The sequence below is a fragment of the Tupaia chinensis genome, unplaced genomic scaffold (genome assembly GCF_000334495.1).
Source record: "Tupaia chinensis unplaced genomic scaffold, TupChi_1.0 Scaffold000549_1, whole genome shotgun sequence".
NCBI classification, from domain to species: Eukaryota; Metazoa; Chordata; class Mammalia; order Scandentia; family Tupaiidae; genus Tupaia; species Tupaia belangeri.
The window spans coordinates 5467553-5482194 of NW_006160061.1; the positions used below are offsets into that span (position 1 = coordinate 5467553).

The 14642-nt window shown below is 45.1% G+C and overlaps 1 protein-coding gene across 1 annotated transcript in view; it reads right to left on the reverse strand.

Moving 5' to 3' along the window:
• The window catches only part of KIF5C (kinesin family member 5C), a 192712-nt gene that overhangs the window by 79829 nt on the left and 98241 nt on the right, over positions 1-14642 (reverse strand). The window contains exons 9-10 of the mRNA XM_006157647.3: positions 12624-12728; positions 11840-11988 (exon numbers count right to left, since the gene is read on the reverse strand). Of these exons, the coding sequence (XP_006157709.1) occupies positions 11840-11988; positions 12624-12728 (254 nt within the window). The remainder of the gene's footprint in view (positions 1-11839; positions 11989-12623; positions 12729-14642) is intronic.

Below are 14642 nucleotides of genomic sequence, written 5' to 3' on the forward strand. Positions count from 1 at the left end.
ATTTATGACAAACAGCCCTGACAGAACAGTGGGAAGGAGGTCCTTTCAACATATGGCATGGAGGAAAGAGAACTTTATTCCCCTATTTCCGGCAATTACCCCTTTTAAAAAAATCTAGGGGTCAGCAGGTGGTGTGGTGATTTAGATGCTGGATTCTAACATGGAGGACCGTGGTTTGAATCCTGGCCAAGTAGCTTGAAACACCAGGTACATGTGAACGCACCCAAACTCCCAAGGGCAGAATGGAGAAGCATTTGTGGCATGACCATCAGCCCTGGTGGGCGATTTCTCACTTTCTCTCTCAATGTCTCTCTCTGGCAAGGGCATGCACCCTAAAAAAAACTTTAAAAAATCTGTTCTGGATGGATCATAAACATAAATGTGAAGGTAAGACAATAAAGTTTTTTAGAAGAATATATAGGTAAATATCTTCAAGATCTTGGGGGTTGGCAGACTTCATAAATATGACACAAAAGAAAAATTGAGTTTGACTTCATTAAAATTAAAAATCTCTCTTAATTGAAAGCCATCACTGGGGCCAGCAGATGGCACAGAGGTTACATTACTAGATTCCTACATCGCCAACCACAGTTCAAGTCCCAGACTTGGTGGTTAGAAAATCACACCAGGCCCACGTGTGTGCATGCCCTAGATCCTGGGGGGAGAAGAGAAGAGAAGAGAATGCAGGGTGGCCATCCCTCAAAGAGTGATTCCTCATTTTCCCTCTCACTGTCTCTGCCTCTCGCTTTCTCTGGTGAGTGCACATGCCCTAAGGCAAAAACCTCTCTAAAAAAAGGGAGCCACCATTAAGAAAGTTAAAGAACAAATCACAAAGTGGGAAAAGATATATGAAATATATACAAACACACACACACACACACATACACACACACAGGACATACTCCAAACAACTTCTTGTTTTGTTTTGTTTTTATTTTTGTTTTTTTGTGGAGAGGCTTTCGCTATAGGGCACGTGCATTCGCCAGACAGACAGAGAGAGACATAGAGACAGAAAGCGAGAAATCACCCCCCCAGGGGGAATGGTCATGCTGCAACCCCTTCTCCTCCATTCTCCTATCTCGGGTCCCCACCACCACGTGCCCGGCCGGAGTTTTAAGCCACCAGGTCCGGGACACGAACCACTATCAACTACGTGGGAGTCCAGTGACATGGCCATTATGCTAACTGCTGGTTCCCACAACTTCTTTTTTTTAGAGAGAGATTTTTGCTATAGGACTCATGAATTCCCCGGAGAGACAGAGATTAGGAAAATAAAAAATCACCCTCCTGGGGGGATGGCCATGTCACAGTCCCTTCTCCTCTCCTCTCAGGATTTTGGGCACGCATACACATGCACTTGGTGTGAGTTTTAAGCCTCTGGGTCTGGGACTAGAACTGTGGTCGGCCATCTTGGAGTCCAGCGATGTAACTATCATGCCATCTGCTGGTCCCCCAGGATAACTTTTATAAATTAATGAGAGAAAAACTGGACAAAGTGCCAATAAAATACCTCCAGAGGAGCCAGCAGATGGTGTAATGGTTACATTGCTGAACTCACACATGGCTGACCAGAGTTTGAGTCTCAGACGTGGTGGCTTGAAACTCACACTAGAAGTGTGTGCTTGCGTGCCCAAAATCCTTAGAGGAGAATAGAAGAGAAGGGATTGCAGTGTGGCTATATCCCCTGTCGGGTGCTTTCTCATTTCCTAACTCTCTTTCTCTGTCTCTCCAGCAAAAGCACACACCCTATACCAAAAATCTCTCTCTAAAAAAAAAAAAAAAAACCTCCAGAAAAGTGATTGGGAAAATGCAAATTAAAACTACAATGAAGGCAGGTTCTGTAGCTCAGCAATGATGTGCTGCTCGGGAAAAGCCAGATCTCACATGGTGACTATGGCTTCAATTCCTGGCCCAGTCAGCCCAAAATGTGGCAGGCACACGTATGGATGTCCAGACCTAGCAAGCTGGAGGGCTGTAGAGGGTGCTCCTCTCTCTCCTTCTCTTTCTCTCACACGCATGCATACATATTCCATCATGAACAAAGGGGAAAAGCATTACAATGAGATATCTTTACACATGCAATAGAATAGCTAAACATTTTAAAACTGAAAATGCCAACCATTGATAAGGACGGGCAACAACTATAATATTCAATCACTACTGGAGAGATTGTGAATTATTACTGTCACTTTGATGAATTCTACTAAAGCTGAATGACCTAGGATTGATCACCCTATGATCTATGATCTAGGAATTCCAGGCCTACCCAACAGAAATTAAGATATATTAAGTCACAGAGAAAGTCATGGTATGTTTTTCTATGCAAAAATGTGTCATGACTTTCCTGACACCCCAGTATGTTCACCCAAAATCATGACAGCCAATGTCATAGTAAGTTCATTTATAACAGCCTCCAAATGAAACCAACCCAAATATCTATCAACGGTATAATAGATACATATATGTGCCATATTCATACAACAGAATACTATTTAACTGCTACTACACCTAACAACATAGGTCAATCTCACAGATTCAATGCTGCATTGGAAAAACCAGCTACAAAAGAGTACTGTGTAATTTCGTTTACATAAAGTTCAAAGACAGGTAATCCTAACCTATGCTGACTGAAGTCAGGATGACCGTTACCCTCAAGATCTGGATACCAGCTAAGAGGGTACAAGACAGGCTTCTAAGATGCTGGGCTACGGTTACATGTGCAAAACTGTGAACTACACATGTTAATTTATGCATTTTACCACAAATATGTTGCATAGTAACTCAATATAGCAAAAATAAAATGATATAGAAAGAAATCAAATCAGGCAGCCAGCCAGTGGCTTAGTGGTAGTGTCGCTAGACTACCACATGGCAGACCATGGTTGAGTCTTGGACTCGGTGGTGTGAAAATCACGCTGGGCACAGGTGCATGCATGCTCAGGATCCCAGGGGGAGAAGGCATTGCAGCATGCCAGTCTCCGGAGGGTGATTTCTCACTTTCCCTCTCACTGTCTCTCTCTCTCTCTCTCAGGTGAGTGTGTGCACTCTAAGGCAAAAACCTCTTAAAAAAAAAAAAGACAAATAAATTATAAAAAAGAAAGAAATCAAGTCAGGTACAAGAATTTCCACATCATAGAATACTTCTTAAGAGAGATGCTGACTTTCTGTGTCAGGAGGTTCTTGGATTTGGTTTTGTGTGGTGTGTGTGTGTCTATATGTTTATGACAGAGACCATGCATACTCAAGAGAGAAAGAAAAAGGGAGGGGGAGAAACAGCATCCCTGACAAGGTCTCATCACACTGCAATCCCCTACACCCCGCCCTCCGGCTCCTCTGGGTGCACATGTGTGTATGCACCTGGCAGGTGGTCAAGCCAGCCCGGGATCCAAACCCGCAGTCAGCTATGTGGTCTCTAGCACTACAGTCCAGTACTCTACAGACCATGCCAGTGGCTGGGCCTGTTTTTGTTTTTAATAGTGAAATATTCTACCTAGGATGTAGATGACGATCTTGCAAAAGGGAATAAAGAGAATCTCAGGCCCTCATTTCCCTAAGAGGCGTAGAATATAAGGATAGGGAATACCTCCCGACTCTTCCTCTTTACTATGACTTCAGCAAATTTAGAGGAGTCCAGTGATGACTAGCTTCTAAGTTTGTCACCTGAAGTTCACTTCCCTCCTCCGTGACTACTTAGCGGGCTGCCATCAGGGTAGGTTACCCAGGAGTCTGCTGTTGTGTTCGTTTTTGCCTTGCTCACTTTAGAGCATGTCTACAAGCTTTCCTACTCTAGGTTCTTTATTTTGGTATTTTCCACACACTTGCTAGCTATAATCACACTCACCACTCTTAGAACCAGGCTTTCATACACTGAACTAACACGGACCTCAGAACAAGGCTGCATGTGGACCTGACCGGGGGCTGGTGCACAGGCTCACACACATACATTTACTTCTCAGCCTTCTTTAGAAAAGCATTGCAGGCAGCTTACAAGAAGACATAAAATTACAAAGGTTGCAGAAGTGTGGCAAGTTTTACCATTTCATCTAGCTGAACATATATGGCAATAGTAATACCACCCAGCCCAATCGTTCTAGGACATTATCTCCTTAATACAGAAAGACAAGCCAGTGACCCACAAGGGCCTTATTCTAGCCACTTACTGCTCACTCATCATTGCTAAGGGTCAAAGTAACTGTGAGAGCATCTGATGAATCCAGAGTGACCTAATCATTCGCAAAGGAGCACACAAGCGTCTTAGGTCTTTGCTTCTAAAACGCCACCAAGTTTTACACTGGAATCCCAAGGTTTATACAGATATAATGCCTATTCGATAAGTTAAAATCATAGCAGACCAGAGGCAACTTAGAGGAATAACTTTAACTCAATCGTAAGTTTATACACTTACAGCAAGACGCGTTTAGCAAAAAGCAACCAAATTGTGAGGCTGCTGTTATCAGGGTATCTGCTTTGCAGCTTTTCTCTGTTTTGGCTTACCTCAGAGAGTTGAGCAGCACTTAAATAATGTATGAGCTAGGCTTGCCCCAGATAAAAAATTCTCTTCTCCCACCAGGAGGGAACTAGGACCAAGTTTTTAAAAGCCCTCAAAGCTAATGAATGTTAACCCCCCTTAAAGGAGGTAGACCAAGCACAGCAGACGGAAGAGCAGAGGCCACAGTGCCACAGTACATCTTCCACCTGGAAACCGATACTGAGACAGTTAAATCACACAGGTTCTCTTAGACGCATTCCATGAACCACAGCAGGACAACTGCCACCCTTTTCCTGAGCGTTTCATTATTGCCTTCCCAGCATCACTCAGTACTTCTGTCACTGAGTTTGCAGTTTACCTGTTCAGAAGCACATCCCCCAGCTTCTCAGATGGCTGTTGGGTCCACATCCACCACGGAGGTGAAGCACCCACATGGGATGACACTCCGAAAGCATCCTCATGATTAGGAACTTGAGCAAAGCTTTGCTGAATTGGGGGAAAGGAGGCCTAAAACCAATGACTAAGATCACCTACCTCCTGATAAAGCCCACCCCCACCTGTTTCTCAATGGTTTCCTACATTCACACTTTCTGGCCATGGTTGATTCAGATGTGTGCACTGACTGTTGTTCGAGCTTCTTCCAATTACTTTGGCCTACTTGGAAGAGTCAAGATGTTTGTTCTTGGTACCTTCATGTCTCTTATTTAATCACCTTCCTTCACTCTGCGGATGTTCAAAATAGTACTGGCATTTGTATAAGAAGCGCTAGACAACCCCACACCTTCAACTCAAAGAATGAATCTGTAAGGCATTACTCTGAATGGTGTGTGTGAGAGAGAAATAGAAAGAATAAAATCCTCCCACTGTGAGGCGCTATAAGAGGGTAGTCCTGTATCTCTCTGCCATCAGGGCTCTCCAGAGAACCAGAACTAACAGGACATTGGATAGACTAGATAGATAGATGGACAGGACAGATAGATATGATCCTAATACATATATACAAGACCTTCTTCTATATATAAAATATATCTTACTTTTATTCATTTTATTTAAGGTAATTGGTTCACATGATTGTGAGGCCTGACAAAACCTCAAAGTCATAGGGAAGACCTGGCAGAAGTTAATGTTTTTGTGTTTGTTTTTCTAACTTTTGCTAGAGGGCATGTGTACTCACCAAAGAGAAACAGAGGGGAAGAAAATATGAAAGCATCCCCCATAGGGGATGGGCATGCCGCCATCCCTTGTCCTCCCTTCTCCCTCTTGTCAAGATTCTGGGCACACATGCATACACACCCAGGGACCTTTCAAGCCCCCCAGATCTAGGACATGAACTGCACCATTGGCAATATGGGATCCAGCTATCTTATCCACTGTGCCACCGGCTGGCCCAGATGTTATAGTCTTAAGGCAAAATTCTTTCTTCTTTACTTTTAAGGCCTTCAACTGATTGGATAAGATCTATTCTCACAATCAAGTATAATCTGTTTTATTTAAGGTCAACAGATTGTAGATATTAAATAAATCTATGAAACATCTTCACAGCAACACCTAGAGTGATGTTCAATTAAATAACTGGGTACCTTAGCATAGTCAGGTTGACATACAAAACTAACCACACCTTCTAATCTGCCCTGAATCCCAGTTCCCCTAAAAACACCTAAAGCTTCTTCTGGAAACACTGCTCTTCCACAGCACTTTCCCAATTCCCAGAAAGGCCATTTCTTGCTAGTGATGGAGGGAGGGAAGGAGAAATTAAAATGCCATGACTTTTAAGAAGCTTTAGTCTCCTGAGAAACATTCAGAAATGACTTGGGTGAGGATCTGGCATCTAGTAAAACTATGTCGTCCTCAGTATCTCTCCCTCTAAGAGCAAAGATTAGCCCTACTCACGTTCCATCAGCAGGCCCTTCAACATGGCTGATTTAAGTCTTTTTCATTTTATGTTAAGAGTGTAGGCAAGTGTCTGCCTTGGCCATCATGCTCCTCTACCCCTGAAGGTAACTTGTTCTCATGCTCCCATGACAGGGACTTTGCACGCACACTGTTCGGGCTCTGCCTACTCCGATGCCATGAGACTGGCAGAAGGCACAATTTAAATGATGACCTGGGGCCTGCAGGTGGCGTGGTAGTTAAGGCACTGGTTCGCACACGGCCAACTCCACATTTCCAGTCAGCTTGAAAGAGATGCCAGGTGCATGTGCGTGCATGCCCAAAATCTTAAGGGGAGATTGGAAGAGAAAGGATTACAGTGTGGCCATCTCCCCTGGAGGGCAATTCTCACTTTCTCTGTTTCTCTCCAGGGAGCACATGTGTCTTATGGCAATAAATCTAAAACAAAATTTGAAGAAGTAATAATAACGACGGCCTGATTTGTTTTAGGTGCACATCAGGAAAAGAAGCAAGAATATTACTTTCTCTAAGTTATCAATTCTCCTCCACATTCGACATACAAATAAAGCCTTTGAATTATTCATGTTGGATCAATCAGAGCTCTTGGTGCTGAAGATGTGCTGATTCAGGCCTTCCTAAACAGACTGGCCTGCCCCTCGGGGCTCTCTTTTCGCTCATTACCACCCCAAATCAAGGTACATTAAATAGGCTTCCAAGATAATTGGGTGATTTGAGGTCAGACTTTAAAATGCATAAATATCTTTTTCAAATAGTGCAACAAAAGTACTTTAGAAGAGCAATTAAAGACTAAAATATAAAATGCTAGAAGTTAGTGGAAAAAAAATCAATAAAAGTATTCAATTTTAGTTTGCCTTTCTGATTTTTTTACTGCCTAGGAATTCAAGCACTGCTTCCTCAACAAGACTGAGATGACACGAAGGTGGCTCTGACGCCACTAGTCCCCTTCAGGGTACTAAAGGGGACAAGCCTGACCAAATAGCAGGGCCAGGATTTATCAGTGAAACCAAGAAACAGATGGGATGATTTTTTTCCCTTTAAATTCTCACACCTCATGGAGAATCCTGAAGGTGCGGCAGGAGCTCGACAGGGTGCCCTCAGGCACCGGCAGACTCTACCGTGTTTCTGCTGCTTCAAAGCGCACACTGTTGTTTTATTCAGAGCATCGATACGGTAAAGCCTAGCAACAAACATGTACTGTCTTCAGGTCCTCAGAAGACCCACATAGGAATAACTGAGGAACCTTATACACTGCCTCAAGGTTTAGCCACCCCTGCAATGAGAATATAATGAACACTCGTTACACTGAATTTGGGATGTGCCCAGCAGTCTTTCCTGAGTTCAAAGTGCTTAATCTCATTAGCTATCAGATACCATGTCTAATCCGACGTTCAGACTTGTGTCTGCTGTGTAATTGGGTTCAATGAGTACATTTAACAATACAGCAGATACTGGCCCCATGGAGAAGTTCAGTCTCCTTGAAGAATCCATTAACTAACTTGGGAATAAGGGGAAAGGAATAAAACGCACACATTTCTAATGATGGACTAGAAAAAAAAGAAAACCAACCAAACTTCTGGACATAATGAGGTCACAGTTCAGCGACTGCCATGATGTTCCAAGGAATCTGACACCGTAAGAGTTAGGTTGACCTGTTGACTCATTTGATAAGCATTTACTTATGGACCGCCTACTCTGCACTGGCTGTGCTGGTGCTCAGTGGGAAATCGATGCCAAGGACAAACTCAGTCCCTGCTGTCAGGACCTCAGAATTTAGAAGATGCTGATAAAAGAACGTAAAACAACCTATTTCATTTTAAAACATAATTGACAGGATTTTTTTTATCGCCTAGTATCCCAAATGACTGGACTTAGGTATTTATTCTTTAGTTCCAGAAACATCATTTTAAACCTGTATTATTTCATCTCATCTCTTACATTGCAGTGCAGTCTCTTACCGTAAGGGCATTCATCTAGTCCCATTCATTACTATGGCCCCAGCCTTAACACTGTCAGGCTGTTTAAGACAGAGCAAAGGGGACACTTGCCATCACTGATACTCTTACATGCCAGCCCTCGTGCAAAATAAAAACAGAAGCAGCTCATATAATCCTCCCAACGATTCTTGGGAGTGGGCATTGTTATATTTTTTTCTACAGGCGAGAAGACTGAGGCTCAGAGAGAAAAAGTAAATGAGAGAATGCGGCAGAACTTGGTCTAGAAACTAGGTTTACTGACACAGAGGGCTGTGCTGTCACTGCCACATGCTCACCAAGATTCCCAATCAGGGCCAGCAGGTGGCAGGGAGGTTAAGGCACTGGATCCTATGTGGCCAACTCTGTGGTTCAAGTCCCAGGCCTGATGGCTTGAGGATCATGCCAGGCACTTGTGCATGCATGTCCCAAATCCCAGGCAGGAGGAAAGTGGAGACAAGGTATTGTGGCATGGCCTTTTCCCCAAGGGGTGATTTTCATTTTTTTTTTCTCTCTCTCTGTCTCTGGTAAATTGCTAAAAAATAAATAAAATAAAATCCCTGATCAAGTAGCCTGCATGTGAGCAACTATGGGACAAATAATATAGTGTGCGTCCTGTGTATCCTACACATCCAGTCATTTTCTGGCTGTGTAGTCTCAAATCGGCCACGTAGGATCCAGTGCCCTAACCTCCCTGCCGCCTGCTGGCCCTGATCGGGAATCTTGGTGAGCACGTGGCAGTGACAGCACAGCCCTCTGTGTCAGTAAACCTAGTTTCTAGACCAAGTTCTGCCGCATTCTCTCATTTACTTTTTCTCTCTGAACCTCAGTCTTCTCGCCTGTAGAAAAAATGTAATAATGCCCACTCCCAAGAATCGTTGGGAGGATTATATGAGCTGCTTCCGTTTTTATTTTGCACAAGGGCTGTGGACCTAAGCGATTTAAGTCTAAGTTTCCATTTCTCCCTCTATACAAGGTTGAGCTAATGTCTTCCTGGTAGAATTATTGGGAGGATTTTGACTTGCCTGTCACATATTAGGCATTTAAAAAGATGTAAATGACAATGCTGGTGATGGCTTCCCTGAGATCAGGAAAAAACTCATCATCCGAACTGAAACCTGAAATTCTTTGTATCGACAACTGCAAATGATACTAACAACAGCGCCCTTCTGACAGATAACCCAGTGCCCCAGGGTGACTCTGGCTTGCAAAGATCCAGACGATTTTTGCAGGTGAGAATTTTTTTAAGGAGATGTTTCCTTTATAAATGCATTTGGAACAAGTATACTCAAACATCTTTAGAGGATGTTGTTAAACTTAAGTTTAAGACAATGGGAGAGGGGCCAACTAGTTGGTATGGTGTTAAGGCATCTGGGTCCCACATGACTGGCTAAACGTTTAGAGCCCAGAATCAGCAGCTTGAAAAACATGGCAGGTGTGTGTGTGTGCATGCCCACAATCCTGAGAGAGGAAGAGAAGGGGTTGTCATGTGATCCCTCCCTGGGGTGCGGAGGGGGAAGTGCTTTCTCACTTTACTTATTGCTCTCTCTTTCATCCACAGAGTACACAAACTCTACAGTAAATTAAAAAAAAAAAAAAAAAAGACACACACAGAGATAGGGAGCTGTTGGGGCGTGGGGGAGGGGAGCAAGATGCATCCTGTTTTCCAGAAGCAGACATTGGTATATGGGTACCTTGGGACCCTGAGGAAAGTAGGTGTTACCTTATTGCTGCAATCCTGTTGAATTATGCATTTGGCTAGTCAGGGAAGTCCTCTGAGAGGAAGTAAAGGACCCAAATCCAGTTCAAAAGATATATTCGTCCTACAACATTTCAGTGTAATTATTATTTACTTAGACATCCCAACAGGTGTCATGACTGTGATTCTACGTCTTGTTGAGGGCTCAGGAAATGACTGGGCTTAATGCAACTTAAACAAACCACAGCAATTCCCCATGCAGATCACCTGCCCTCATCTGTCCTTTCTCTGGGTATATCAACACACACTCTCAAGAGGAAGACACAGAGAGCACCCCTGTGAGAGCTCCCCTATAGATGAGGCAGCTATGGGACCAGCAGATGGTGTAATGGTTATGTCGTTGAACTCCCACATGGTCAACTTTGTTTCAAGTCCTGGACCCGGAGGCATGAAACTCACACCAGGCAAGTGTGCATGTGTGACCAAACCCCCAAGAGGAGAATAGAGAAGGAATTGTGGCATGGCCATTCCCACTGTGAGGTGATTTCTTGCTTTCTGTCTCTTTATCTCTCTCTGTCTCTCTGGTGATTGCACGTGCCCTTTAGTAAAAATCTCTTTTAAAAAAATGAGGCCCCTAAAGCCCACAGAGAGCTGGCAACTTGTCTAAGGATAACACAGTTATTTAGAACTGAATGGCATGAGGGTGGCAGAATCCTTGTCTCCCAACCTTAGCTCCAGACTTGGCCCAGTAAGCACTACCATGCTCACATCATCTGAATCCGCAGCAGCAGCCCGAGCACTCAAGGAACTAACACCGAGGTCTCCATAGCTGAGAGAGCAGCCTAGACACCAGGACTGAGCAATATGATTGAAGGAGGTCAGGCCCAGGGAAGTGGGAAGGGCAGGTGACAAAGGAAACTGTAGGAAAGAAAAGCTACGCACAGGAATGCTGCTCTAGGATTACCGAGGTATCCCTGATGTGAACACCATCCAGAGATCTTTTTATTCATGATCACACGTGTGCATGTGTGAGAGAAAGACGAGGGAAGAGAAACACCTCCACAGGCCTTGGTCACATCACAGTCCCCTTCCTCCAGCCCTCCAGCCCTCCAGCCCACCGGGAACCTGTGCATGCAGACAGGAGCCCAGAGTGTCTTCAGCCAGGCAGGCTGGGGACTTGAGTCAGACGGCACTCGGCGTCCAGCTACTACACCACACAAGCTGGGCCACCATGGAACGTCTCTGAAGGTAAGGTGATGACTACCATCTCCCTTTCCTCCTACCCCACGTGTTCTGGACCTCCTACCCCTGGGGTTCCTGACTCTGTCCAAGCCCCCCAGCTTCATATTTATTCCACTAGTCTACAGGCACCTAAATTTCTAGTTGTTTTAGCAGCAACTTCGCAATGGATTCCAAATACTGGAATTAAAGATAGCTATTAATCTTCAGCCGATTTATTTACACACTTGGAATCACATGAACCTAAAGGTTAGACTTCAATTCCATGAAGAAGAAAAGAAATACTTCACTGAATCACCAACCATCACTTTGGGCATCGTGATTTTAACATCATGCCTTTGATTGGCACACTCCTGCCCACTATTTTAAAACATAATTATTCCTTTGGCCTGAATAAGTGATGCTTGGAGTTCAGACATCACCTATAAGTGACAATCTTGCCCCCTCACCTTATTACTCTCGCCACTAGCTTCCCTGCCACTCACTCCTAAGACCCAGCACAGAGCATGGGGACCAAGAGGCCACACGCACCTCTGACCAAACATCAGCGTGGACTTGGTCTCAGCCTCGTTGAAGACAGAGGGAGAGCAGCAGATAACGATGGTGGTTCTACAGTTTCCACCCAGAGAGTCCTGGAGAATCCGCGTCATCTTGCTGTCCCGGTAGGGCACGTGTGTTTTCTATTGAGAGAAAGGATTGGTTTGGACAGCCCATTTGAAGGGAAAAACAGGGAGGCAAGCAAGTCAGGAATGGGGACACCACACTTAGAAACATGAGTGACGTAAGAATCCGTGTTTGGGTCCTTGGATCTTGCCTAGGTCTGGAATGCCCACTGCACACAGGAAATGAGCATCACCATTCACAAATTTTTTTTTTTGAGAGCTTTTTGCTATAGGGCGTGTGCACTCGCCAGAAAGACAGAGAGAGACAGGGAGACAGAAAGCGAGAAATCACCCACCCACCCCCCAGAGGGGATGGCCATGCCACAATCCCTTCTCCTCCATTCTCTCCATTCTCCTCTCGGGATCTTGGACACACACGCACACACGCCTGGCGTGAGTTTAAGCCACCGGGTCCAGGACTTGAACCGCAGTCAACTATGTGGGAGTCCAGCGACACAGCCATTAAGCTAACTGCTGGTCCCCACCATTCCCACTTTTTAACAGACTGGGTCTTCCAGGCATCCACAGCCAGGATTCCCTCTGTGCTCTTCCAAACAGAACAAACAAATCTCTAGGGTATGTGGCAAAGGGAATACGTAGACCCAAACGGTGACTTCTCATAATATTTAATAGACAGGGACAGGCTTACTTACTGTTCCTTCTGCTAAGGCAGAGATCACATTTCCAAGAGCAGACAAAGATTTATTGATATTTTTAGCTTCATCAAGAACTGCTCCCTCGGCACCGGTTTTGCTGACCTACCAGAGAAAAAAAGCAGTGAGCTGCGCGAGACAGCAAAGGCACGAGGCAGAAAACCCAAACTCACATGAGGGCAAAGGGAGAGGTCCTCCCAGAAAGCAAGGAGAAATCAAATTAAGTAAGAACCACGTGGATACAACTTCCCTCATGCAGGAGGTGGGGGTCCCGCCTCTACTGCTGTCATTTTCCTCTCCATTAGGTTTCTGTGGAATGGCTGAAATGCCTCAAGTGGTGGAGTTGCAGATGCCCGCCCTGGGGGACATCTATCCAGGAAAACCAGGCTCCAGAGTGCTGTCACAATGAGGAGGCTCAGACCCTGGGAGATTGAACCACAGTCCCCATGCCAGAGGGAGCCCAGTCAGAAGCATAAGGGGAGAGCTGTCCTGAGCCGCAATGAATGGGCATGTCGGGAAAATGCTAATTACTAGCTCCAAATTCAGGCAAATGGTTCAGGTGGCAGGGATGGTTATCCAGACACTGTTCCTTCCCTACAAATTCCTATAGCAAGGAAATAAAGAACAATATCCAAAAAAGCAAAAATCTCAGAAAAGCATGAGAAGTCCAAAAAGTGTGATTCTGCTGTCAATCTGTCTTTATTCCTCTGCAGCTAGCAGGGCCATGCACGGTCCCTCCCCTGCTGTGTCATTCCTGGTGGTTTGGTATTTACTGCATGGGCTCCAGATAGAGAGCAGTTTACAGATGCTGGGGGGAGAAAAAGGAACACAACATGATTCATGTCTGCCGGCTGGACAAACAACGAGGGTGAGCAGCTGCTCGTGGAAGAAAGGAAAGAGGAGAAATCATTTTAAACTGCGCAAAGATGGATTTCAATTACACATAAAAGAGAAACTCCTAATGATAGAGATGAATGCATGTCCAGAGGGAGGTGTTTTCAAGTAAGATAGATTCTCATCTGTCTTGGAATTGCGAGTGAGTACCTCTGCTTACAGACAGAGAAATCATGTAGCTGGCGGGTCACAAGGAATAATGGTCTATTCACACGGTGTTTTTGCTAAGATGCTTTCGTACGTGAGCATCTTAACTCCAAGAAATATACAAGGCAGGTACTATCTATCACCCTCCTTTTATTGACAGAGAATCTGAGCTCCAGAGACGTCAAACTGCCAGCCTAAGGGAAGAATGTGATTTCGGAGAGACAGAAACTAAAACCCAGAGTTCTCTTCCACAAGCTCACACTGACACATTCATGGGGACACATCTAGGGCAAAGGAAAACAGATGTAAACAAAAGAAACGATGTGGAGTGTACCACTTTCAGACTAAATGTCATTAGCACCGCCACCAACACTGCAGAGACAGCCTGAGGGGGACACGGTGGCCTCAGCCAGGGCATGGCAGGAGGAGCATTCCCTGGTGCTATGGGAGCAGGTTGGAGATTCTGCAAAGCCTACTCGGTCGGGGGTAGGGTCTGGCCAGGGAGTGGCCCCTATCAGTGGAAGGGACAGAGTACAGATGCCAAAAGAATTTTTACAAAACCAGAGGACGTTCAGGGCTTGTTATAAAAGACTGACTGCAAGACTCGTAGCCTGAAGGACCCAAGGCCACCAACGTGAGACATCAGCCCGTGCCAGAAGAACCCCAGCTTCAGATTTCCAATCAGCAAAACAAACCTACAGAGGCAAGACTGTCACCTTCCAACAGCGAAGCCCTTTCCTGCACTATAGGAGTCTAGGATAACCCAGGGACTGATCTTTTTCTTAGGAGTCCATTTCCCTCCCACATTTGTCCAGCTGCCTTTGCCAGGCTAAGGTCAGACCCACGCTTGCCTGACGCTGTCATCAGGACCTGGTAGGCATAAACCAGAGTATGCACTCGAAGCACCTGCTTGGGGCCAGCAGTTAGCATAATGGCTATGTTGCTAGACTCCCATGTAGTCGACCGTGGCTTAAAAAA